The sequence below is a fragment of the Macaca mulatta genome, chromosome 14, assembly GCF_049350105.2.
Source record: "Macaca mulatta isolate MMU2019108-1 chromosome 14, T2T-MMU8v2.0, whole genome shotgun sequence".
In the NCBI taxonomy this organism is placed as follows: domain Eukaryota; kingdom Metazoa; phylum Chordata; class Mammalia; order Primates; family Cercopithecidae; genus Macaca; species Macaca mulatta.
In genome coordinates this window covers 96892523-96920404 of record NC_133419.1, presented here as the reverse complement: position 1 = coordinate 96920404, position 27882 = coordinate 96892523, and the positions used below count along the sequence as shown (strand labels likewise).

The 27882-nt window shown below is 40.5% G+C and overlaps 1 protein-coding gene across 3 annotated transcripts in view; it reads left to right on the top strand.

The window, feature by feature from the left end:
• Window positions 1-27882, top strand: part of MAML2 (mastermind like transcriptional coactivator 2) — a 367687-nt gene that overhangs the window by 236607 nt on the left and 103198 nt on the right. For all 3 annotated transcript variants that reach the window (XM_015115509.3, XM_015115508.3, XM_015115506.3), the window contains one exon: window positions 13342-14964. In XM_015115509.3, the coding sequence (XP_014970995.3) occupies window positions 13513-14964 (1452 nt within the window). In that variant the 5' untranslated portion in view covers window positions 13342-13512. The remainder of the gene's footprint in view (window positions 1-13341; window positions 14965-27882) is intronic.

Sequence of the window (27882 nt, the reverse complement as noted above, 5' to 3'; positions counted from 1 at the left end):
GTTTAAATCTGTCCTGCATTGTGTCTGAAAGGCAAATGAAATAAACAGCAGTAATATTTTTAAGGATTAGGGACTCACTGAGTTAAGGCTGCGCTTTTAAAATTTTCAGCAGACTCAAGCAACACTGTAAAGTGTTCTTTAAGGAATGATAGAGAATGAGCTCCTTGAAGTGTCTGATTATCTCAGGCCCATTCAGAATGGGTGGATATTTCCTTCTAATCAGGGGCAGTCAGTTAGCAGATAACCAAAGGCTCAGGTTAGTGTACTCTGCTGTCTCTCCTTTAAGATGATGAATTCATAGAAAGGAACTGTAACATATTCTTGTTTAAAGATAAGCTTCAAGAAATTCCTAAGCATGTTCTGAGAAACAGTGGTTCTCATCAAATGAAGAGGGCTTACTGCTTTGACAAAGAGAATTACCATTGATTCACAACTTTGACTGGCTAAAAGTTTTGTTTTTCAATATAAGTGAGGTGGTATTTTTTTCTCTTCAAAGAATATGGCCACACATGAAGAATTAGAATCTGTCAGGTGGAGAATGCATCTCAGTCATATAATTACTGAGCTGAGCAAGTCAGATCAAAGTGAGGGCATTGTATTGCTATAGGACATTGCTTCAAAGAAGAGTTGAACTGCAAACAATATAAAGGCTTTATTGTCCTCCATCCTAACTTCATTTAAATAATCAAGAAACATTTTCCATAAGTGGCACGTAGTGGGATTTTAATGCCTGGTTTAAAAAGTCTGCATTCAGGCCTGATGGAAAGCAAAGGAACTTTTCTATCAGCCATTAAAAATTCTCATTTCCAGGCATGAAAGGCTTAAATTGCCTGGAGGGTAGGTTTTGTTTTTGTTTTTGTTTTTCCATTATAACCAAATATCTTAGTAAACTTCTTCATATTTCATGGAGCTAGTTAGGCAATTTCCCCTTAGATGTGTCTTTGATGTGAAAATAAACATAGACTGGAGTGAAAGTTGAGGTACCTTCTAAGAGAGTATCTGTCTAAAGGGTTCATAGTTGCTCAGGCTAACATTAGCCCAGAGAAAACACATATCAACACTTTATATTGAGCCTAGATACAGTTGCTATAAGAAAAATATTTCTTCAAAACTTTCAAAAGAATGATGACATCAATGCCAAAAACATCAAAGAAGCTGTTTGGTGCTTTCAGGTACTTTGCCAAACTACCTTCTAAATGCTGCTTAACATTCCTTTGTAATGGAGTTAAAGATGAGCCTGAAATTGCAGGGACCTCTTAAAATGTCTGATCATCCTACCTGTGTCTCCAGGTGATTGTATCCAAACCAGTTAACACATTGCAGTCCTGGGTTGTCCAAACATGATTCAGATTGAAGTTTTATTTTCAGAATGCTTTTGTGCATTGAGGGGAGAACTGGTGGAGATGTAATCTCCAGACCTCCCCTGGGAATGCCATGGAGAGAGATGTGGAAACAATAGACACCCTGTTGGAATTCTGCTGTCATGGAACAGCACCTCTCAGTCTTCATTCATAATGCTCTCCTTTCATAAAGGATGTGGAAGAGTGGGGTTAATGACCAATGTGGAAAGTTGAAAGAGAAACCAAAATAAATGTGTCCATTTGGCCTCTCTCCAGCATTTCAACTTAATTTTGATTAATTAATATGAAAAATATGCATTTATCTTATGAAAACTTTATTTTGAGTGTGATTATTGGTTTTATTCTTTGTTTTAGTTAGGAATTATTTGCTGCAGGTAATAAAAGCCCTCTTGAAGTATCTCAAGCAAAAATGAAAATTGGGAGAGGGGAGATTTATTGGAAGGTTATGAGGTTTTCTACTGTAGCAGATATAATTGAGTCTCCCAACGTTCTGGAATTAGGAAATTGGAAATTAGGAAATTTCCTAATTGGAATTAGGAAATTAGGAAATTGGAAAGTTTTCAGGACATTTTTCTCGCTCCCCCTTTCACTGCCCCTATCCCTCTTCACTTCTTCCCCTCTTCTCCTTCTTTCAATCTAGTTTCTCATGATAGCTTCTCCTTCTGCATGAGTTTTATTCTCTTATCTCTTTAGACTTGCTTTCCCTGCCTATTGCTGTGCACGGCTGAGAATGACTATGATATAGGCGACCTTCCATATCTCTTATTTCAAATGCCTACAGATACTGCTAAAAAGACCTGGTTTCAATTCTGGATTACTAGAAGAGCACTTAAAAGGGCCAGCTTGAGTCAAATGTCTACTTTGATCCAGTCTGCTGGGAGAAATGAAATGTTCCACTTCAGGCTCCTTCTACTAGGAAATGTAGGGTCAGATTCCCAGAGAAGGGGCGTTAGCAAGGGCTGATGAATTCATAAATGTTCACTTAAGTCTTAATTATTTAGTTAATATATGTTCAATATAGAAAAATTAGAAAGCACAGACATATGAGCAAAGTAGAAGAGAAAAATTTATCATCATGCCACCACCAGAAAGTACGTCAGCATCTCGATGTGTTTTCTTCTAGACATTTTTATTTGCTTTAAATAATCTTTTTTATTGTATATTTATTTGGATTATATTGAGAATGAAATTTGTCATTCAAATCTTAAGACAAACGTGACTCAGGCTTCCCTTTCTAGGGCTTATTTTATAACATGTGGAAAAAGACTTAAAAATTGGAAGCTAATTAATAAAAGTATTTGGAAATTATAGTAGGTACTGTAAAGGAGGCAAGATATAGAAAACAAACATGAAAATGTACTTTAGATGGAATGACCATGGAATATCTCTGTGAAGGTCACATTAAGTTGAGACTTAAGGAAAAGAAGGAGCTAACTGTGATAAGAGAAGGAAGAGTTACTTGAAGGCAGAGCGTATCCGTTTAGAGGGAACAATATATGCAAAAGGCCTGCATCTGAAATGGAAATGATCTTTTGTGTTCTTAGAATTAAAAACAAACAAAAAAATGTAGTGTAGCTGGAGCTTGGGTTAAGGAGATCCCTTTTGTTGCTATCTAGAGAACACACTGGGGCAGAAAGAGGTGAGATGTGGGGGCAGAGTCACCAAATGCAGATGGAGAATACTCGGTTGCTCATGTTCTTAAAGCAGAAGGAGCCTGAAGAAGAATGAAGAATGTGACCTGAGAGAAAGAGACAGGGAAGGACAGGATAGGGGCCTTTCATACCCATTGATGTTGGGTAAACCATTGAAGATGAAGGGAGAAATGCTGCCATGAAGTTAGGGGTGGCTGTGTTTCATATTATTTCCCAAAAAGAAAGGAGCTTTTTGGTAGCCACATTCAAACCCCAAAATAATGAATAAACAACCCTAAAACACTGTTAGGGCACTCTCCCTGCCAGATGGGATTTGCTGATATTTAAACTGGTTCCTCTATGGTTGGACAAAGAGTTGCTAAGAATCAGTTATATGGCTTATAAAGGGGACATGGTTCATGGCCAATGGCAGAGAAACATAGATGCCCCATAAACTGACTCATCTGATGTTCCCAGGCTACTAAATGCCTGATAAGTCACATTGTCAGACAGTCATTGAGTGCTTTCCTGGAATAGAGTTTGGACGGGCATGTGGGAGTGGATGAGAAGCACAAGATACTGTCTCTTCTGTTGGCTTCTGTAATCATAGTGAAGTGAAAAAACTTACAGACCTGAATCAATTACCAAGAACAATATACGACAGAAAGTGCTAAAATCGTTACAGCAAGGAGAAAAATATGAGGGAAAGTAGGATGGACCTTGAGATACGCCCTTTAGAGAAAGCTTTCCAGACTGGGCCCTCCAAGCAAAAGGAGAGAGAGAAGCCACTTGATTAATGATACTTAATGCATTGTGCATTCTGCTGAGGAGGGCATTTAGAAATTTCATGAGAATTGCCAACATTTTAGACATAGCATTTACTTTGGATTTGCTTTGATATATTTTGGGCAAAAAGTGAGTCATGGTTAAAGTATTTCATGCACAAAGCTGCTGGATTTTTCAGGCTTTTACAGAATATTATGTGCATTTCTCTGTTAAACACAAAGGGTCCATCTCTGAATGGCCCCTCAGATCCTTGCTTTATTACAATTGCAGTAACTAGTCAGGATGACTAAAGATATAGTCAGCAAGGTCATCCTATTGGTTATCACTGAATGGATCTGGAATGATATTGTTTAATGTACATGGGAAAATAACTCTAGTTTGAACTTTTTAATTTAATATAAACATCCCCCTGTCATTGGACAACAAGTTTTGTTTACACTGCCACTAGCAGAATATCATAATATGAAACATGATATTCATTTGAATATTTGAGGGGTACTTCATTGTAAGGGAGTGGGATTCCTTTTCTAGCTTTCTCAGGCAGAGTCTCTCCCATCTACAACAATAAGGCCATGCACAAGTCTCCAGAACAATGATCATATTGTATTACTATTTTTCGCTATGTTTCCAGACAGACTGGTAAATTCCTTTTTGTTTGTTTCTTTTTGTTAATTCTAGCATTAATTGAAAACAGTGGGTATTTGTTGTTGTTGTTGTTGTTGTTTTTGAGACAGAGTCTTGCTGTGTTGCGCAGGCAGGAGTGCAGTGGCGCGATCTTGGCTTACTGCAAGCTCCACCTCCCAGGTTCACGCCATTCTCCTGCCTCAGCCTCCCAAGTAGCTGGGACTACAGGCGCCCGCCACCACACCTGGCTAATTTTTTGTATCTTTAGTAGAGACGGTGTTTCACCATGTTAGCCAGGATGGTCTCGATCTCCTGACCTCGTGATTCGTCTGCCTTGGCCTCCCAAAGTGCTGGGATTACAGGCGTGAGCCGCCACGCCCAACTGAAAACAGTGTTTTAAGAGCAATGTTCTGGGCTCTTTTTGAGCTTTAACTACGTGGTCCTTGCATTAACCCTATGATGTAGGCACCCTTATAGAATGTACAGCTGGTGCTAAATAAGTATCTATTGAATGAATGGGTAAACAAATTCAATGTTACAGATGAGGAGAAAAAAATCTGGTTTTGTTACCTTCATTTTCTCTTTTTCTAGCACATGCCTTGTTCATAGGATAGTCAGGATAACAGTGGGAAGTGTCAGACCAGCCTAAGGTTCAAGTTCACCTCTCTTACTGAAAAAGAGCTGCCAGTGACAGAGCTTTGCTCTGAGCTTGGAATAATGCTGATGCTTTACATGCATGTTGCTAAGCCCCACCAAAACCCTGAGACATGGGGTATTATTGTCCATATCATACCGGTAAGGTAAGTGACTAGTTTAGACGTGTGCAGTAAGTAGGAAGAGAGAAGCATTTAGAACCCAGGTTTATTGGCGGTTGAGTCTTGTGCTCTTTCTAGATCCCACAGCTTCCCATTTATCTTGATAAGAGATGTGTCCCTTTCCAAGGTAGTGTTGCGCTGGTTCACTTCCCCTTCTCCTCAATGACTATTTTGTTGGTTAAAGATAAACTTGGAACATTCTCCATGGGGAAGTGATGGAAGTGTCCACACTGGCAAAATGCTATCATGAAATGCCTTTTTTTCTGTCATGTAATGATGAGTGTTTCCGAGGCAAATTCCAAGTCATTTAGTTACTCTTCCACAAGCCAACCATTAAATCTAAGAAAGGGGAGGTGGGGAAGGCATCAAATAAATTTTGAATACGGGAGAGCTTGGTATTGAGTACCTTCAGAAGGGCAGTATGTTAACTGCTTTTCTCTATACAGAACCTGAATTCGCATTGCTCCTGCTTCTATATAAAGCTGTATCTTGGGCTTCATAAAGAGTAGCTATTTTGGGCTAGGCACAGTGGCTCACAGCTGTAATCCCAGCAATTTGGGAGATCAAGGCAGGAGGATACCTTGAGTCCAGGAGTTCCAGACTACCCTGGGCAACATAATGAGACTCCATCTCTACAAAAAAATTTAAAATTAGCCAAGTGTGTTGGCACATGCCTGTAGTCCCAGCTACTCCAGTGGCTGAGGGGAAAGGATCACTTAAGCCTGGGTGGTTGAGGCTGCAATGAGCCAAGATTGTGCCACTACACTCCAGCCTGGATGGTTCCAGTTCTGTCTGATTCCAGACAGAACCAGATCCTGTCTCAGAAAAGAAAAAGAAGAAGAAAAAAAAAGCTATTTTGTTGACTAAAATAGTCACATTTCTCAGGGTACAAACCTTATGGAACAAAGTTATGGAACCAATTTTCTAGAAAGATCTAATATGCCTCCTCTGACCCTTACACTAAAAACAACAACAAAAAGTCCAGGTGTGGTAGCTCACTCCTGTAATCCCAGCACTTTGGGAGGCCGAGGCGGACAGATTACTTGAGGTCGGGAGTTCAAGACCAGCCTGACCAACATGGTGAAACTCTGTTTGTACTAAAAATACAAAAATTAGTCAGAGGTAGTAGTGTACACCTGTAATCACAGCTACTTGGGAAGCCAAGGCAGGAGAATCACATGAACCTGGGAGGCAGAGGTTGCAGTGAGCCGAGATCGTGCCACTGCACTCCAGCCTGGGCGAGAGAGTGAGACTCCATCTCGAGGAAAAAAAAAAAAAAAAAAAAAGAAAGAAAAACAACAACAAAAGCCCTAAAACATAAAACAACAAACAAAAAAACCTCGCATGTTTTCTTGAAGGAGTGAAAGTACGAGTTACTGAAATTCATAAGGAAACATGTCCTGGCTCCGTGTCTGCTCCAGTGCTTTCACCCAGGAAGGGTATGGAGTCCAGATGGGGCTTCAACTTTCATCCCAGCTTTGCAGTCCTGTCAGGAAGCTCAACAACACTTTGTGTCAATCACAAAGCTTCACACACCCCTTCACTTCTGGTTCACATGAATGACAATACATTTTTTTCACAGTTCTAGTTCTCAGGACTTCACATTCTCGTGACTTCAGGGTTTAAAGGAAAATAATCAATGGGCAGGTATGGTGGCTCACGCCTGTAATCTCTATAACCTTTGGGAGGCCGAAGCAGGAGGATAGCCAGAGCCCAGGAGTTCAAGACCAGCCTGGGCAACATGGCAATGCTGCACCTCTACTAAAAAAATGTATAAAAATGTTTTTAAAAACGTAAAAACAAAAGGAAAATAATCACTCAAGCAAAATTCTAGTGGAACCATTAATTTGCTTGTGAATTTGATATGAAAATGTTCCCCACAAGCCATAACCTCCTTTTTAGCATTGTTTTACTGCTCCCACGCAATAGTTAGAAGGATCCCATTTCCCAGGCACTGAGGTCAACGAATAATTATTAAAACACGTAGAATATGCCCAGCATTGTGGTAGGTACTGAAAGAAACTTGGAGAAGTATAAGGCAATGAATGCCCACCTTCAAAGAGCTTAAAATCTGGTTGGGCAAACCTGATTACTGTGTGGCCACAAAATAATATCTAGTAATACAGGGAAGCTCAGAACTTGATAGGGCCAACTAAGAAGTGAAGGTTCTTTCTGTCGTTAGTAAAAGCCTGATAATCCTATTTTGTGCTGGGGCTGGAAAGGCAGGGAGGAATTACTCTCACCTCCAAATACTTGAGGAGCTAGAATTGACTATTCCTGGATCCTAAACATTTTTACTTCAAGAATCAAATCAAGAGTCTTACATTATCTTTCAAGTTGGTCTCTTTCTAATTTTATCTATCCACAATCCTATCTCTAATCAGCCATGAGTAAAATAGCCCGAGGAAAGTTTACAGATGATGGAACCAAGATATTTCCTTGAGTATGTAGGCAGTGGCAGATTTGGTTCTTGTGTTTATGCCTGGTTGAGAAAGACAGAAGTCTACTTGGGGTGAAAAAAAAGTGACCTATGGACTGAATTGTTACCTTTGTGTGGCACATTCCCTGTTTCTAGGGCAGCACCGGAGACAAAGAATGCATTTATTTTTTGGAAAGGGATAGGGGGCAGGGGAAGAAACAGAAACCAGAGGATTGTGCAATAATGGCATTTTCAAATCCCTCTAGAAAGTTTATGTTTCAAGTCCTTTGGAAAAGTGAAGCATAGCTGTTTAAAAAGAAGCAGTTTACTGAGGACCCCAGTCCCAGTTCTGCTGTGCTAGATTTTCCTTGTTCCTAGGCGTTCTCATACCTTCAACCCCAGCTGTTGGGGCAGGCGGGCCACTGTGTCTGGACCCTGCCCCGGACAGGCCTATGCCTTTCCCCAGCAGAGACCGCAGGCCTCAAATAGCATCTAGGTGTCCAAATGGAAGAATGAGAACAAGGACAGGAGTGAAAAGAAACAGTTTGTTGAATCTCAGCAAAAGAAAGTACAGTGATTTCTGTGTCATCTGCAAACCAGACTGGACTTGCCTTGTTGAAAATCATTCCCAAAACAAGCCCCTTCCTCGGATGGCCAGTGAAAGGGTGATATTAAATGCACAGTCTCATGAATTAAACATAATTGTGAGGCACAGATTTATCATGCAAAATAAAAAATGCTTCTTATCCACCTAGGTAGTGGAAAAAGTGCAAAGATTGAGATGTAGTGCTGATTGGAAGCCTTTACATCCTGCTGCTGGCTTAATCATCTGCATATTTTCCCTCGTGCCAGGGATGATTTGATAGGATATGGTTCAGAACTCTCTCTGCTGCTTAGTAAATCTTTTTGACTGACCGAATGACCTTTTGTCTCTTTCCTGTCCTATATTGGAGCCTCGGGAGTGATGGCCTGAACTCTCACCATCAACCTCCCACCAATGATGTCATCATTCTCTCCTTGCCATCCAACCCCCTGTGTCCTGAATGCCCTTACCCCTGCCCTGTGCTCACAATGCATCTTCATTCTATTGGCCTTTTGTCTTGGCTATCTGGGTTCACTGTGTCCAGCACACTGTCAGCATTTGGCAAAGTAGAGGCCGAAAGAGAAGACAGCAGTATGGTTAGTGGTTCAGAATTAGGACTTTGGAACCAGACATGTCTGGGCTGGCATCCTGCCTCCATATCTTTACTGTGTAATCTTAATGTCAGGAACCTCAATTTTTTTCACTTATGAAATGGGTATATAAGAACACAAGCCTCAGAGAACCATGAGATTAAACAAGAACTTACACCACAGAGTGCCTGTCTAGAATAAGCATTCAGTACACAATAGTTAGGAGGTGAGAGGCTTTCATAGAACACAGGTACTCTTGCCTTTGAAGCCCCTTATTCCTTAAAAAATATTAAAAATTGTATTTTATGACCGTGTTGGCATAAAGAGAGATATATTAACATATACTGAAACAGTTAAATTAACATATGTTGAAACAGTTCTTCAACCTAAAATCTTATTTTTTTCCTTCTGTTCTGTAACTATTGTGAGCTCTGGGCACTGTGTGTCCCATGCCTAATGGGTAGGTCAGCCCTTGGGGAAGGATTTGTTTTGGAGATACTTCCCTTTACCTTTCCAGTATCATTAACTGTTTTCTGGAATATTCAGGCCCTGCTGCCCCTCAGGACATTACTACCCTAATACTTCTCCTTTCCCCCTTCTCTTTTCTCCCAGCCACCGAAAAGGTCCACAGTGTGGAGCTCCCAACTCCCATAGTCTTACCCCCAGCCTTCTCTATTTAAACCCTTGCCTTTATTCCCCACCATTCCCCTGATTAGGTCTTGTTCCCTTAGGACTTTATTCTTGTTCTGATAAGTTGGCATTGAATTTTCTCATAAACTGTTTCTCCTTGGGGTATTATTGACTGTATTCCTCCTCTGTTGCTTCTGGAGTATTTGCATCTTGAGAGACTCTATAATATAATTCAAACCCATGTATCTAATGGAAGAATTTTAGTCCAGCAAAGGAGATATTTCAAAGCAAAAAGTGATCCTTGAGAATCATTTAGACTGTATGGTGCTGGTGCTGGTAGCTTGGTGCCTACTGCATGTAGGCATTCAGTGGGCCTCGGTGATATAACTAGTTTAGAAACTTCTAGAAGGTAGGGCACAGCCTATCCCCAAAATTCTCTTGGTAAAGTATCATGCCCAGTGAAATTCTGATGGGTGTCTTTTATCCTAATGGAATCACACATGAGTTCTTCTGTCCCCCATCTTAAGGAATCCCTCCAGTTGTGCTTGCGGGTAACTTTACACCATCACACATAGTGCTTGGATCCCAAACTTCCCTCCTTTATTGCTTGTTATTTTCTGGCTTTGGGCAGGATAATGATCTCAGAGATAATCCCATTTATAAAGGAGAGGAAAACTATGGCCCAGAAAAGTGGAGTATTTTCCCTAAAGTAACAAAGCAAGTTAATGGAAGAATCAGGACGAGATTCCTGGCTTCCTGAAAACACAGGTGTGGGTACCATTTACTTGTGTCAGGCCCTAGGGTGTCACTTACTACAGAGCACAGGCTGTGCAGTGGGAATGCCTGGTTTGATTCCTGACTTTGTTGCTTACTCTGTCTGTCCTTTGAAAAGATACTCAATCTCTAAACCTGTTTTCTCATCTGCAAAATGGGGGAGGGGAAGACATAATATCAACTTTATAGAGTTGTGAAGATTCTGAGAGTTGTGAGAATTAAATAAGATTATTCACATAAAGTGCTTAGTACAACATCTCACACTCAGGCCTTCAATAAATGACTCATTATTATACGATTATCACTAATTCTATTACTGTCTCTACACTCCTCATGGCCTAAAGAAAGTGTGACTGCTGTTTCCCAGAGCGCATACTGCACTGCCCAGGGAGTGGCCGGAGCAGTGAGAGAATCTGGCTGAACAGGTTTTTTCAAAGCAGTGGAAAATAAATCAAAGGTGATAACCCAAATTTGGAAAAAGAATGTACTCCTTTGTTTGTTCTTTCCTAGTTGTGAAAGAACCTTCCAAATGCAATTTATGCTGAAATAAATCAGAAGCAACATGGCTGACACTCTCTGGTCTGTGTTCTTCCTGACCGCATGAGGATAGACAGTGGTGACTTTGAGTTTCTGCTGAATGTGGTGATAGCTGACCGTGTTCTGTGATGATGTCTACACCAGCGAGTGGACAAGATTAGGAGTCAGCAAATCATGCAGAGACAGCAGAGATGCGGGGAGAGGGGAAGCTTCACACCCAGGTACAGAGCATGCCCAGCCCCTTGCTGCAAATTGTTCGTCACTAAATGTGACATCTCAGGGAACTTGGTTAGAACTTTTCGTTGAAAGTAACAGATGCCCAGTTTGTATTAGCTTAAGCAACATGGAAATTCATTATAAAGATTCCATAGTGTATCAGAGAAAACAAGCAGAGGTGCAGAGCTGACCTGGGATTGGAAACAAGCTCCTGAATGATATTTAAACATGTGTCTCTCCTCTGCTTCATTTTTCTCTCTTTCTACAGATGTGCTTCCTCTATGGCTCTAGTTAACATAATGGAAGAACAGCTCACAAGTTTTGTAGATGCAGCCACCTAAAGAGAGCCTGGTCTCACTTTCTCCAAATCCAAAATTCCCATGGAAGGGAGTAATCGCCCTGCCTTGGGTCAGATTCCTTTCTCTGATTACCAATCATCAATGATTATGGTTATAATCTGTTGTACCAACGTGACACATTCACCATAACTATTTACCATCTGTGAGTGAGCAAAACGACAGATAAGGGATGACTGAAACAAGTATTGATGAGCCAGATGACAAAAAGCAGATTCCCGCCTCCCCCCACCCAGCTCTATACTGCATCCTGGCCGTTCTCATATTCCTCATCCTTTTACCTGAAATCTAGGATGCCTCCGTAGTTACTGCCCCTGGCCTCTTCATGCTAGGTTGACCCAAGCCCTAAACAAGTTAATTAGAACATGGTAGAGTGTAAATGACATGGGCTTTAGAACCACACAAACCTTGAGTTAAAGCCCACTTGCTAGCTGTGTGACCCTGGGCAAGTTACTTAGCCTGTCTGAGTATTGGTTTCCTTATTTATAAATTAAGGGTAATAATACCTTTCTAATGGGATTGATGTGCAGATGAAGGGCAATAAAGTAACCATATTCAAGTGTTTGGTATGTAATACATACTCAGTTATGTTAATTTCCTTTTCTTGATTTAGTCTACCTAGAAATCTTCAGGCAGGTGAGAGAGTAGCCATAAGTGAGAAGACAAGAAAGGAGAAGTGATCGAATTTTCTATCTAGGAAATGTCTTCTTTGCCTCAGGTATTTTACAGTTATGCTGAGCAAACACTGAATAATTTCAGTGGGTCTGCAGCACTGGGAAAGCCACACTTTGATAGATATGGTCTCTCACTTCAGAGACAAATCAGCAAGGATATGAGGACGAATGATGAATGTTTTATGTTTCTTTTTAATTTATGAATGTGATTATATGGCTCTTAAGTCTTTCTCTGTAAATTTTAAGGCTCATAAGTATAATCTGATTGCTAGGTTGTGAATGAAGTACTTTAACATTCATGAAAAGCTTAAACATGTTGCTATTTAGAGACATGCTCCCCTTTCAGAATGTAGTAAGCCACACTTTTTCTATAAATTGTTGTTTATTGAGTTGTTACTGTAACAGGCACTTTCTAAACTTTTATATGCATTATCTCATCCCTTCCTATGAGTTAAGTGCTATCATCCCCATTTTCTGGATTAAAAAATTGAGGCTCAGGTAAGTTGCCGAGGTCACATAGCATCCAGTGACAGAATTGGCACTTGACCTCAGTTTAGTCTGCTTCCAGAGCCTAAGCAATTAACACTTGCATTTTGGTAATCAGATTTAGATATAGGAAACAGAAGAAATGAATTCCCAGGAAAATCAGTGCTTAAAGTATCTCATATGAGAAATGATCATCTCATGGCTTTTGTGTGTCCACATAAGGTTGCTACATAGGCTTGGATGCAAAGCAGTGGAATTATAGGAAGAAAGATAGATGAACAATAATAGAATATCTCCTTAGACCTGAGAACTATTCTAATTACTTGCTTAGAGGATAATAGTGATGAAGGGGTTGGGTCTGTGAAAAAAAAGAAACTAGAGATTTGGTCCCAGCTTTAGACTTGTGAGTGTTTTCTATGTTGCTTAAAATTGTGCACACTCTGATCATCTGTAGCTGTGAGGGGTTGTGTGTGCATGCGTGTGGAATATTTTGGCCTGCTCCAGAAAATAACAGTGCTTTAATCTTAGGTACTGTGAATAACTTCTTATGATATTTGAAGGAATCTTTATCCATTGACCTATGAACCACTCATGGGAACCATTGATCTCTAACCTAATTGACCTGCTCCTCCAGAAATATTTTATTTTGTTTTGTTTGTGCTACTGAGAGTTTCATTATATTCCTGACTGTGCTTCATTTGTGCTTTCTTTGTGCCTTTAAAAAAACAAAACAAAACAAAACAAAAACTGAATCTTGTGTATAAATAGAAGAAACATTTAAATATCACATCACTTTTTATTAGAAGCATAATTGGATTAATTTCTCTTATTTTTCCTTTTTGTTCCCTTCTGTCTTCAGCTCCAGGGTTCCTTGAAAAGAAAACAGGTAGTTAACCTATCTCCTGCCAACAGCAAGCGACCCAATGGCTTTGTGGACAACTCATTTCTTGATATCAAAAGAATTCGTGTTGGGGAGAATCTCACTGCAGGACAAGGTGGCCTCCAAATAAACAATGGACAAAGTCAGATTATGTCAGGGACCTTGCCTATGAGCCAAGCACCCCTGCGAAAGACTAACACTCTGCCATCCCATACACATTCTCCTGGCAATGGCCTGTTTAACATGGGCTTAAAGGAGGTAAAGAAGGAGCCAGGAGAGACTCTGTCTTGCAGTAAGCACATGGATGGCCAAATGACCCAAGAGAATATTTTTCCTAATAGGTATGGAGACGACCCTGGAGAACAACTGCTGGATCCTGAGCTGCAGGAACTCTTCAATGAACTGACCAACATATCTGTGCCTCCCATGAGTGACCTTGAACTGGAGAATATGATCAATGCCACCATAAAGCAGGATGACCCATTTAACATTGACTTGGGTCAGCAAAGCCAGAGGAGCACACCTAGGCCCTCCTTACCCATGGAGAAAATAGTGATCAAAAGTGAATACTCACCAGGCCTGACTCAAGGCCCCTCAGGCTCTCCTCAGCTGAGGCCCCCATCAGCTGGCCCGGCATTCTCCATGGCCAACTCTGCCCTCTCCACTTCGTCTCCAATCCCTTCAGTCCCTCAGAGCCAGGCTCAGCCTCAGACAGGCTCAGGAGCAAGTCGGGCCCTGCCAAGCTGGCAGGAAGTATCCCATGCCCAGCAGCTCAAACAGATAGCTGCCAATCGTCAGCAGCATGCCCGGATGCAGCAGCACCAGCAGCAGCACCAGCCTACCAACTGGTCAGCCTTGCCCTCTTCTGCTGGACCATCACCAGGTCCATTTGGGCAGGAGAAAATCCCCAGCCCTTCTTTTGGTCAGCAGACATTCAGCCCACAGAGCTCCCCCATGTCTGGGGTAGCTGGCGGCAGCGGCCAGTCAAAAGTAATGGCTAATTACATGTACAAGGCTGGCCCCTCAGCCCAGGGTGGGCACCTGGATGTGCTCATGCAGCAAAAGCCTCAGGATCTCAGTCGAAGTTTTATTAACAACCCGCACCCAGCCATGGAGCCCCGTCAGGGCAACACCAAGCCTTTGTTTCATTTTAACTCAGATCAAGCAAACCAGCAGATGCCTTCTGTTTTGCCTTCTCAGAACAAGCCTTCTCTCCTACACTACACCCAGCAACAGCAGCAGCAGCAGCAGCAGCAGCAGCAGCAGCAGCAGCAGCAACAGCAGCAGCAACAACAGCAACAGCAGCAGCAGCAACAGCAACAGCAGAGTTCAATTTCAGCTCAACAACAGCAACAGCAGCAGAGCTCGATTTCAGCCCAACAACAGCAGCAGCAGCAACAACAACAACAGCAGCAGCAGCAACAACAGCAGCAGCAACAGCAGCAGCAGCAGCAACAACCATCTTCTCAGTCCGCCCAATCTCTACCAAGCCAGCCTTTGCTAAGGTCACCTTTGCCACTTCAGCAAAAGCTCCTACTTCAGCAAATGCAGAATCAGCCCATTGCAGGAATGGGATACCAAGTCTCCCAACAACAGAGACAGGTAAGGGTTCTACAACTCCAAATACAGAGTTCCCAGAGATCATTTAGCTTGATCATTATGTTTTGGTTACCATTATGTTTGTATTGGGACAAGATCAAGCCCAAAGACAGTAGTGGTCTTGATGGAGTCATATGAAGACCTCATAAAGCCTGGTTCGTTGGGGGCATCTAGAGGCAAGGGCTAGTACTTCCTTGTAGAGCATTAGTGTCACTGTGATCTGTAATGATCAAAGGTTCTTGCTTACTCAGAATAGAGCATTATAATGTACGCTGTTAGTGACATATCCAGTTGTCAATCAGATGGTCATTTATCCAAGCAGTAAATTAGTCATTAAGTCAATGTGCACTTGCTGAGTACCTACCATGTGCAAGATGTTGTAATTATGCTGAGAATCAGAATGAAGCCAGAGGTGGGATTGAGTATTAAATGACTGATCTACACCTGCACCAACCAACTGGAATATCTAAATGCCCAACCCATCATAATGATCCTGCGATGACTCCCTGTGATGCATGTGGACTGAATATCAGCCTGAAATAAAACATGATCCCTGTCTGCAAGCACAGTAAGGAAAGGGAGACAGGATTTTTCAACTACCATTTCAATACTAGGTAGAAAGAATAATGATATGAGAGCACAGAGTTTTGGTATCTGACCCGGCAAAGGGATATCAGGGAAGGCTTCTGGAAAAATAATGTCTGAGTTAAGTGTTAAAGGATGAAATCATCATGACTACAGAGAAAAAAATATCTGGTTACCTTATGTCCTTTGGTTAACATAAAACAGAGGTTGAGTCCGCCCCACATATGAACAATATGAAGACATAACTCTGTCCCTCCAGAGCACATATTGATGAGTTAGTCCTGATCCCCAGGGAACTTGAAAGAAAAAACTCTTCCTGGAAGGAAGGAAGGAACTTTGAATATTGCTTTGTACGTGTAATTTGACAGGTCTACATTATCTGTCTAAGCACAAAGATAGCACATTATATGTCAAAACATTATCTCAGGACAGTGTGATGGTGCAGAGCCTAATTCCAATAACATTCCTAGAGTAGTTTTCGTGGCTACTGCCCAGAAAAGAATGCCACAAACACCACAAACTCCGTCCAAGCTAACCTTTGCCCTAGATGTTGGCCAAGAGAACACCAGACTCAATGAGGATTCAAAAGTTATGCACTAAGGACAGCTTTCAGCTCTTTTCCACTTACGTGGGTTTTTAAAAAGTTATAGATTATGGAGAATGAACTTGGAGTAGAGACATACATGTACACATTTTTGTTTCTAACAAAATTCCTTTTTTAACCCAGGCAATTTTGGGGGCATTTAAAAGCAAGTCATAGAACTATTTTCTAATGCTATATGTAGGCACCTTGATTTGGATGAATGTAGGTTCAAATTCTTACTCTGACAGTCCTAGCTGTGTCACCTCTAGGGACTCACTGAACTTCTCTAAGCCTATTTCCTCACCTATCAATAGGAGTGAAAAGAAAATCTCCTAGGAGTGTATTGAAAATAAAATGAGGAAATTCTCAATTCAGAGTCTAGAATAAGTTGATTACTGTTATGATTATGGAAAGAGTCATAAATCACCAAAATGTTATTTTTAAATAAGCACTGCTATTATATAGGAGAGGCATTGGAGTAAATCCCAAATTCTAACATAAACAGTATTGTGGAAATAAAAGAGAATTATCCCTAATTTTTCCACTATCCAGCAGCTTGAGTGTATTGCAATTTACCCTTTCTAGGCCCAGATTTCTGACCATAAAAATGGAAATTATAAATAATGAGATAGCAGTGAGTTAGCATTTATAACCGGTATGACTTCTGCCACCCTTACTTGTGGCATTTCATTTCATCCGTATGAGGGAAATGCCATTATTTCCATGTTACAGGTAGGAAAATTGAGGCACAGAGAGGTTCAATAGCTTTCCCAAGTTCACACAGATAATGAGTAGCAGCTGCGGGATTCTGATGATCTACTCTGAAGCCTATACTTTAAGCCACTAGGATCTACAGCTCACAGGTGGCATTTGCTGGAATCCTTATAGATCGCTGTGGAATTCTTAAAAAGAATATTCTTCTAATGTTGAGCCCTACTTACATAATCTACATAGTAGATTAAGTCCTTTGGGATAAAAACATATTCTAAATGTCTATTCTTTAGAGATGCTAAAGAAATTTTACATACACACACACAACTGTGTGCTATTAGCCTTCCTGAGGGTAAACATTATGGAGTTAACCAAAATAAACAATTTACAACAGGAGATAGATAGATAGATAGATAGATAGATAGATAGATAGATAGATAGATTTTTTTTTTTTTTTTTTTTTTTTTTTTTTTTTTGAGGTGGAGTCCCGCTCTGTCATCCAGGCTGGAGTGCTGTGGCTTGATCTCAGCTCACTGCAACCTCCACTTCCCAGGTTCAAGTGATTCTCCTGCCTCAGCCTCCTGAGTAGCTCGGATTACAGGCAAGCACCACCACGCCTGTCTAATTTTTGTATTTTTAGTAGAGATGGGATTTCACCAAGTTGGCCATGCTGGTCTAGAACTCCTGAGCTAGTGATCCACCTTCCTCAGCCTCCCAAAGTGCTGGAACTACAGGCGTGAGCCACCGCATGGAAATATATATCTTTGGTGCCCTATCAGTCCTTTTCTGGGAGCCTCCCTGCCACCTCCAACATCCTCTGGCCTGTTTCCGGACATGTTGCTGATATCAGCAACTATAAACCATATTCCTGACCTCTTAGTCCCCACTCAAGTATCTAGGACCGAAGCCCACCAATGGGTGCTGATGGCCAAATCAACAAACATCTTCCAATGCCTCAGATAATTTTTTACATTCTCCTAGGGCATATGACATATATGATACAGAGTTAATTTTCATCTCTTCCAGAAGGTCCTTAAAAAGTGGTGGAAATGTGGCAGCATTTCAGGTTAAGGGCTTCTCTTCTAAACAGGGAGTAGCCACCCATTTAAAGTTTTATCCCAGCTTTATAGACTGAACCACATTGTCCCTTCCAGATCATAATTCTATAACACACGATCCCAAAATCATGTGACTGAGTTTTAAGCAAGTATACTACAGCTGTGTAGTCAAGTAAGTATTGCTCTTTGGAAAGTATTCACATTTAGGAGGGAAGTGTACACATTCTGATAATTATGCTATAGTTCGATACAGCTATAGAATTTTCTCTGGGGATTGTCTCTAGGGCTTATAGCACATTTGGTAGACTATTACCAACACAGTAACATTCATCCTATCGGGGCAATTTTTGCAAACAGTCAAGCTGGGTAATGCTGCTCTGGGTCAAAACCAAGGGATAACTGTGATGTGACAAGGCTGCATTGCAAGGGTGGTGTGTGAGCTTTCTCTGAAGGCAGTTAAAGAAAGTGAGCTCCTTCTCAAGATGTTAATTTTGAGGAGCAACTTTTATTTTATATACATACTTCTAAGATTCTTCTGATTCTCGTTGTCTCATCCAGTGTGTTGGCATGTATTCTCAACTCAGAGAGAGTAGTTTTAAGTCTTCCATCTGTAATAGACAGTACAAATGTCTATTCTCATTCTAGAACAGCTAAATCTCTGTTACTGATGACCAAAGTCATGGATAGGGTGGGGGATTTGGAATTAAGCAACTCTTAAATTTATCAACTAAAACATCCTAAAGGAAACCAGTCATGTGTTTTTTTTTTTCTGCTTCTCATACTCACTTTGTGTCAAACATAGGATGATTTACTATGGGATTTGTTACTTGAAGCTCTTTAGCCTGGTGGAAATCTTGGTTCTCTGCTACAAATTGGTAGACTAAATTTGTTGATCAGTTACTTGCAGTTTACCTCATAGGTGTGCAAAGGTGACCTTCCCTTTACCTGTCAGAACTCTGAACCCAGACAGATCCACATTTGCAGCTAGAGACTGAATGTGGGCAATTCCTATGCCCCTTCCCCTTTACTGTGTACCTACCTCTATTTTCCTACAGGTAAATGATTCCTGAGAGATGGATGCAGTGTAGTAAAATTGTTCAATAAATCCTTATTGCTCCATGCTTGGGGTGGTTTTAAGTAATCTCTTCTTCAGAGACTGGGAGAACAAATGCTATTTGGTGTTTTACAAAATGTCTACAGCAGACTCTTGTCTTGCTAATATTTGTAGCTTGGCACATGGAGATACCTCTTGGCTATAATTTTCTTCCCTTCCTGATTTGAGGATTATGGGAGAGGGCAAGATGGGGATGCAATGCATGCATTTCTGATTTATCTTCAAGTCAGTGAACACTTATTTAAGTTGTGAAAGAGTTATTGGCTGATCAGGACTCATGAGGGTTTAAGCCAAAAGCGCTTACCTCTTGAACCAAAAAGTGATCTTTTTCAGAGCTATATAATCAGTCACTTAAAAGTGTGAATTTTTTTCTAACATTGGATCCATGCAACTCAAGTGGATTCTATATTTGGTTTAGATTTCTCCCATATTTAAAACTTCTTGGAGGGAAGGCAGCCAGTGAATGGATGGTTTGTTATGACTGAAACATAAATTTGTACATTGCCTCCTTAGTTTAAAGCCAAGCTCCTCAATCATATATTAATAACTTCACCCTACTCTCTCTTCCTAGCCAAGCTTATCCTTCACTACGCCATATCAACCCTTGGTGTAAATCAGGCACATCTCCTAATGTTCTCTGCCCCACTTCTTTAAGGTAGCATTGTATATATCCAATCTTAAGGATGAACACACAGAAAATTGTTTCCAAATTGGCCTGGGTGGCAGTGGAGAAATCAATGTAACTCTCATATGCTGACAATACCTCTACATCCTTATAATTGTCCAATGAAAGTGCCAGAAAAGAAACAGATAACTTGTATCGGCTGGAAATGTCTTTTCCAATGAGAAAATAAAGATGAATTTAGTGTTTTGCAATAATATGATATCCAAGTCACTCCTTTGCTGGATCCTAGAGGTTGGCTGAAGGGTCCTCCAGTTAGGCTGGTGCCAGAGTTTGGGTTCATAGGCTAGAATAGATTAGAGGAAGGCAGGAGCATGGAGGGCCAAAGCAAAACCAAGCCAAAGTCCTACAAAAGCTGAGAAACAAAATTTGTCAGTATATTCATAGCCAAGAAGAAGGCCAAAAAGATGGTGACATACCTGCAGTCAAGGGTAAATATAATGACATGAAATCTATAGTGAAGATGGGATAGAGACTCAAGAGATGCAAGGTGATCACTGCAAATGACTCTCGACCATTTACTCACCTTGGCTGAGTCTTGGCAAAAGGGAACAAGGTTGATACAGACATGCTGTGGGTTGTCAATGGGAGGCCAGGAGCATTATGTTTACATTTTCATTTTATCTTTGATATTTCACCATTTGTCTTTTAAGTTTACAAAGGAAAGAAAAATTTGTTTTTAATACTCCATGAAACTAGTGCTTGACCAGAATGCAGAGTGAGTTTCCAGATACATATGTTGGTATAATTAGTATTGAAGAATCATAATTGGAAAATTAGCAGGAGGAACTTGGTGTCTTTTTTGTTCTTTTGTCATTATTCTGTTGGTTGGTTGGTTGGTTGGTTAGTTGGTTGGTTTTAACATTAGCACTAACTCTGTGCCATATACAAATAACTCAAATGGTAGCTGTAATCAACCATTTTTCACAGGTGAGGACACTGATGCTCAGAAAGATCAAATCACTTGCTCAGGGTTATAGTTAGTAATTGACCTGATTTTATAGTCAGGGCTCATAATTACTATGCTGCTTAAATTAAGGAAATAGGTAGAGGTGGTTTGGGTAGTGTTGTCAGGGCCTTCTTTACGATATATGTTTGAAATTTCACTGTTTTCTACAGTCCCAGGCAAAATCATCACCTCAGGAAACATTTAAGTCAATTCCAATGTAGGGAGGGATCTTTAGTCAAATTCACACTGATCTTGCCTTATCTGAATCCACAGATCTCTCAGTTTCCTGATCTGCCTACCAGGAGCCATGAACTTACTGAATATTGCTCCATTCTTAGTTCTGGCTAAGCTTCTATTCACTTGTTTAAAAACATATATATTGTGTGCCTGCTATTTGCCAAGCACAGTTCTGGATTACTGATGCTACACCTGAGATCAAATAAGAAATTGTGGTGCAGTAATGAAAGCATAAAATTTTCAAAGTTTTTTAAAACTTAAATAATCAGATTGTTTTCAAATTGAGCTATTTTCATCATATCGCAAGCTTATTATTGTTTCTGTTGCTAGGCTGATTTGCTGATGGGCTTCTTGGTACCTCTGTTCCCAGATTAAAATGGGAGAAAAAACAAGAAAGTGAGAATGCAGTTTAATTTTTAAAGCAAACATTTCTGGAGTTTTGTTAGGTATTTTACATAATAAAGAAAATTCATTCATTCTCTTTCTCTTTAACATCATCCATTCGAATTTAAGAATCTTTTCAGTATCACTGTTAGAGTTTCACAATGGGATGAAACCGTAATTCTTGCCTTCATTCGTTCATATGATGAAAATGTATTGAGCACCTACAATGTTCCAGGAACTGGGGATTAAAAGATTAAATGACCCCCTTCATACCCATATAATCTCAAAGATCAGGAAAACATGGTTCCTTCCCTGGCTGAGCTTTTGATCTGAAGGAGGTATCTGTCCTTATTACTTTGTGAATTCCCATTCGGTAATTACATTACATTTTCTCAATTCTTAACAGTCCATTCTATAAGAAGTGAGCAAAAATCATGTGAGCATTTCCCGTAAGTCAACAAGTTTCATTTTAAACATGTTATTTTAACCTTTCACAGAATAGAACTCTATTTGCTGGATATTCTACTCTATTTTCTATTTTATTTTGTTATCCTAGTATGTAGTAGCTCAGAGCACAATGGAGTGAATTTGTGTAAAGCAACAATTAACTCCTCTTTCCCTCAATAAAGAAATAAACACAATAACAAGAAGAACATGTTAGCCTTGGGATCATAATACATACGGTTCAACTCCACAGTTAGGGGAATGGCTTCTATTATTCTCATTCCAAGGTCTTTGTCTGTGTGTCACATCCATCAATAAGAGCTGTGCATTTAAAGCATTAGTGGGTAAGTTAGCCTGTTGAATACCAAGTTTCCGACTAGGGAAAGAAAGGGTGTAGGGTTAAGAAATAGATTTGAACCTGGAGATGGAAATGCAAGAGGGTTAATGGAAAATCTGACAGATATTAAACTGTAATGTGCATTAATGTAGGTGACTCAAACAATCCCCTTTGCACTCATTCTAATTAGTTGTGCCTTTTCTAATCAGATGTCAGTTGTTATCAGTTTGGTAGAAGGGGGTAGTGGTTCTTTTTGTGAAAATCCAAAGGAGGCAAAAACTCGTTTAGCCAGTGCACTAATCAGTAAATTTGCACATTAATGGTTAATTAAAGTTAGGCTCAAAGACTTGAGATTCAGAAGGTGTTTACTATAAGGAGTTCTGGGTTTCAAACAGAAGACTGTACAAATGTTTAGACTAGTAGGATCAGAGAGATGTAATGTCAGTGAATCATCTTAACTCTTTTACATTGTGTCTCAAGCAGGAGAAACCAAACTTAAACACACACACACATACGCACAGCCTAGGCAGCTCTCTGGATACTAATTAGAGAACTCTGGCTCAATGTTTGCATTTCATGCAATGAATCTGAACAATAAAGTGGTGCCTAATTCTCCAAGCAATAAATTAAGTTGAACATAATAGAGGGAAGCCAATGACTGCTTCCCTGTGCATCCTGCAAAATCAAGTTTTCAAGATCCTCGATGACGAAAGAACGGGGGTGGTTGACCTGTTTCCCCTTTATTCTACTGTGAGTTCTCTCCACCCTTAACCACTAGCATTTTCCACAGTTTGCTTTTCACAGGCTCCTAAGTTCAGCTCCGCCTTTATGAAACGTGAATTTCATAAACAGGGAGCTTACTGGGTCCTGCTTGGTAGTCCACAGGTCTGTGTGGGTGAGCACAGGAGTGTGTGTATCCCACTTTCTGGTCTTTGGCTCACGTCTCTGCTCTGTGATTCTGAGTCTTTGTCCAGTCTCCAAGGGGTCTTTGAAAGACTCCAAGGGGAGTCTTTCTCCCCTTGCCTGTACTCTCTCTTCTTTGACCCTTTCCCTATAGACCAATTTTGAACTAGCCTCTTTTCCCTGACCATTTTCAGACTGTTTCATGGCAGGCCTTGAAAGAGGGAGGGATTGGGGACTTGTAGCCACTGGAGTTATTATTGGCAACGGTGGTGAAGGGACGTTTCCGGGGAGAGGATCCATGCTGGGAAGAGGCATGAGGCTAATAAGCTGGCCAGCCCATCTCCACATCCCCCAGTCTCTGGCACAGATGAATGAGTCCTGAATGGACATGCCCTTGGACAAACCATATCCAGAACAGCTTCTGACCATTGTCCCTGCTTGCTTCTCATGCTTGCTAACTGACCTGCCTCCTTCCAGTCCTGCCAACATGGAACCAGAGTGAGCATTCTAAAATAGGAATTTAATCATGTCATCACCTGCATAAAACCTTTAAATGGGCTTCGTTTTCTCAGGAGAAAGTCCAACTCCATATGGAGCTTATAAATCCCTGTATGATCTGAATCCTGCCAAGGTCTCCAAAGTCATTGGTTTTCATTCCCAGCCTTTTTCTTCCCTTGACTCCTACCCATTCACTCATCCTTTCCCCAAACTCACATACACTCTGCACTTAGCAGCCTTCATAATATGTCCTCCAGTTCCTGAGAAGTGTCATGCTTTCTCTCAACCCCAGGTCTTCAAATGTGCTGTTCCTTCTGCCTGGAACACTCTTCTGCACTACTCTGCCTGGCTAACCTAATCCTAAGCTTTCTTGAGTCTCAGCTGAGACATCATTTCCCCTAGAAGGTTTCCCTGGTCTTCTAATATGGATTAGCTCCCATCCTATTTGCTGTGGTAGCTCCTTCTGCTTCCTCTCTTTGAGCATGCATTACCTCTCATATATCTTTGTTCTTGTGCATCTCCCATAAATAGCCTGCAAGCTAGTTGAATACAGAGGTCACATCTGTCTTATTCAGCACTGTATTCCAACCCCTAACACATCTAGTATGTTGCAGGGACCCAGAACATAGTTGTTGAACAAGTGGACAAATAAATTATACCATTGACTTATCATCCTTTCTTTTGTTCTGGGGATTTAAGAGCCCATCCCTTCCCCCAACAGAAGTTAGGAACAGGAGCTAGCACTTCCACCTTCCTCCATACCAAGTCTGCCCTCTACACACCATTTGCCCAGGGACCTAGTCTTAGTCTGAGTCCTAGTCCTTCCAGTTCTAGTTGTCAGAGCTGGAAGGCAGAGAATGCCCTCCCAGCTGCCCCATGGATCAAATCTATGGGATGAGATTCTGAAGAGGCCCTTTTGGTGGGGGCTGGACTGGCCTACATGCTGGGGAATCATATGGGTAAAAGTAAAGTAAGAGAGTTTCATTGAGAATACTTCAGGTGACTTTTTTCTCTCATCCTGAAGGCAATGGAAAGTTATGAAAAAAACTGCATAGGTTATTTTTAAGCAGAAATATAACTTGTGCCTGGCAAAAGGTAATTGCTTAATTCAAATGCATTGAATGTCAGTGAATCAAAATTGCTCTTTAGAAAAGTCACTCTAGTAGCAGGATAAAGAACACACTGGAGGGGGCAGCTCCTGCCGACCTCACAATGTCAAGAATTCACCCATCCTCTGTGCCATTGTCTCCCTTGCACCCCACATGCCACTTCTCAGAGGCCGACATTGAACTTCAGCTCTTGCTCCAGAAGATGTATTCCATCAATCTTGTCTCTTACATCTTTAATCTCTCCTTTCCATATTCAAACATGCTCAAACCCCAGCATTCTCCAAAAATGATGTTTCATTCACTCTTGTATCCCTTTGAGCCCCGTTTTGAACCAGGGTCAGAACATTTGCAGTTAGGACACTTCCTCTCTCCCTTCCTAGGTGCTACTGCTGACACCACTGCATGACCATCCACATCTCTGCCTTCACTGCTGCTGCCTTCGTGCTTTGATACTGTAATTCTCCTTTTTACCTGCTTCTTTCCAGCTACCTTGTCCCTCCAGATGGTAGTTAGACAGCGTGACTAAGCAATTCTGCCTTGCTCCATACTCCTTAGGGATGAGGCCAGTAACTGGGGTTCCAGTTATCTCTATTGCTTTTGCCAGGCCTCCTTCCTGGAAGTGCAGCTTTACCCCAGATCCAATCATTTCCTGGGGCTAGACTTCACAGCATCAGCTCTCCTCCCTATGAATGCCTTTTGCCGTACCGCTGCCTGATCCCTACTGGCTGTGACATCCTGTCCACCTTCTTAGGCAGTTCTGCTGGTATCTTAGAACCCCAGCCTTTCACTCTCTCCATCCCCTTCCCTGAGTGTCCATGTTGCTATAATCACCCCATTTCATGAAACAAAGTTAGTTTCTTCTCCCTCTAGTACCCACAGCACAGTGCAAACCTTTCAGTATAGTTCTTACCATACTGTATTATAATTTTGTTTAGGTCTTTGGTCCACTGAACTGTGAACTCCTGGAGGCTTGGGACCACAAAATTTCTTTTTCCCGTCTCTGAACTCACAAAGCATTTTGCATTTCTCATCACATTCATTGTTTTCTGCCTTGAATTGTAGTTAAGTCCATACCTTAACCCCTCTACTAGACTTCAAGCTCCTTGAAACCATGTCTGTACGTAATTGATCTTTGTACCACCAAGGGCAAACAAAGTACCTGAGAGAAAGTGTCAATATACAGGCAAAGAAAAAGAGGCAGGACAAAGGAAAGAAAGGAAAGAAGTTATGCAATGGGGGTGTGTGTGTATCTTGTAGACTATAGGCTGTATAATCTTGAAATCAAAGAAAATGAAAAGGGTTTGAATAATTTTATATGAATTTAAATATAAAATATACATTATTGAGAATTTATGTATTACTTCAAAAATGTTGTAAGTATCTTCATGTCCATGTGACTCTGACCAAGTTATTTAAATTCCCTGAAACTAAGCTGTATCATCTGTTAAATGAGAATGACAATACCTGTTTTTCAGGATTGTTGAAAATTTTCCATGGTGCATGAAATAACCCATGAGATATACAACAAACACAGGGCCTGCGCCTTGAAGGCAATTGACAAATGTTAGCTTGCTTCCCTTTGCAAATAAGTACCCTCCGATAAAATAATACAAATTAAATGTTAGTAGACAATTTCAGTGGGTGATTTTCAAAACTCTGAGCCCTCATTTAACTCTGAGTTTCCTAGCAACTAAGGTCAAAAGGAAGTATGTGGGAATACAGAAGTTGTTTTTTTTTTTTTTTTTAATATATGAAAACCATACACATTCATTAAATGGAGGCAAACTTTTTTCTAGAAATAAATTCAGAGGTACATTTATCCTCAGGGGAATTAGGTAACATGATGGACATCTTCTACTGGAAATTTTGGAAAGACACCATGACACTGTTGACTTTGATGTTTCTGTTTTTAAGCTGCATTATAAAATTTTATATGAATATTATACTTTAATTCAGTATTATACTTTAATTCAGTAAAGGCTTTCCTCCAGGAAGCTGAGATAATGTGGTTACAGTTATAATGTTTTCTGAAGATGTATTTCAATAGTTTTCACACTTTCTTTCAACAAGAACACTTATTTCATCCCTTATCCTCTTCCCCATTCCCTCACCCCCTGCCTTTTCAGGATTTTCCTAAGGCAACTCCCAGAACTTTAAGTTCCTTCAGGACAGTTTGCAAACCAGTGTTCTAGTTTAGCCCATGAATAGGGGATATAGACTTTATAGGAATGCATAATTAAAATGCCCATTATATTGCCTCACTCAAATACCAGTTTTCTCAAATGAGTCTTTGGCAAACCTATGCATTGTGTAAAATGGATGAGACCTGAGGAGTGTCTACCTCCGAATCAGGTTCAGGTTTCAGGGACAGCTTTCTGAAACCTTTCAATATGTGATAATCTTACTCCTGCAGATAGAACAAAACAATGAACTCCAGGTATGACGCCTGTACTTCCCAGACTAAACTCATTTAAAATCACCTGAAAAAAAATTCAGCAACTGGTATAGTTATTTATCATTCAGCAAATACTTAATCACTGCCTATATGTGGCAAACCATGCCAACTGCTATGAGAAATGTAACAACTGGGGTATGCTCTGTGGTAGGAAGAGCATGAGAATGAGAGACGTAACACAGGAAGTCTGGACCCAAACTTGCTGCTAAGGATTTTACCTTGAGTCATCAGGTCTTGCTCACTGCCTTTGTTAAAATTTTATTCTATTCTTTTGAATTTATGATTCCAAAATGCAATTACTGTCTTCATGTTTAAATTTGAGTCTTACCTTTATCAAAGTAACACGTAAATATAGTTTAAAAAGACAAATCTTGTTAAAATGCAAAATCTATTCCCTGGCCCCTTTTCCCTCACTCTTTTCAGTCTCAAGGGGAAACCACTTTCATCATTTTTAGTTGCTTCTCCTGGTATTTACCATTATGTACCTAAATGCATCCATACCTGATACTCTTGATTTATTAATTTTAGGCCATATCCATTACATACTATTATAGTAGATGAAGATTTCAGTTCTATTTTCAACCCTTCCTTTCTCTCCCCTTTTGCCACAATATAGTCAGGTAAAAAATTTAGATAAGTGTTTTCAGAATTTATGAAGAGATAAATAGTATTTACTGCTGAGATAAGCAGTATACTGTAATTATAATTCTTATCCAGGAGTCATGTACCTAACTTTTCTTTCATTTGTGAAGTTTCCTTACATCTCTGGCTGTCTTGTCATACCATCTAACAGCTCTGTGAAACATTTCTCAATACGTTTTCCACACTGATACTTCTCATCTCCACAGGAGCCCTCTGTCCCCAGCCACAGC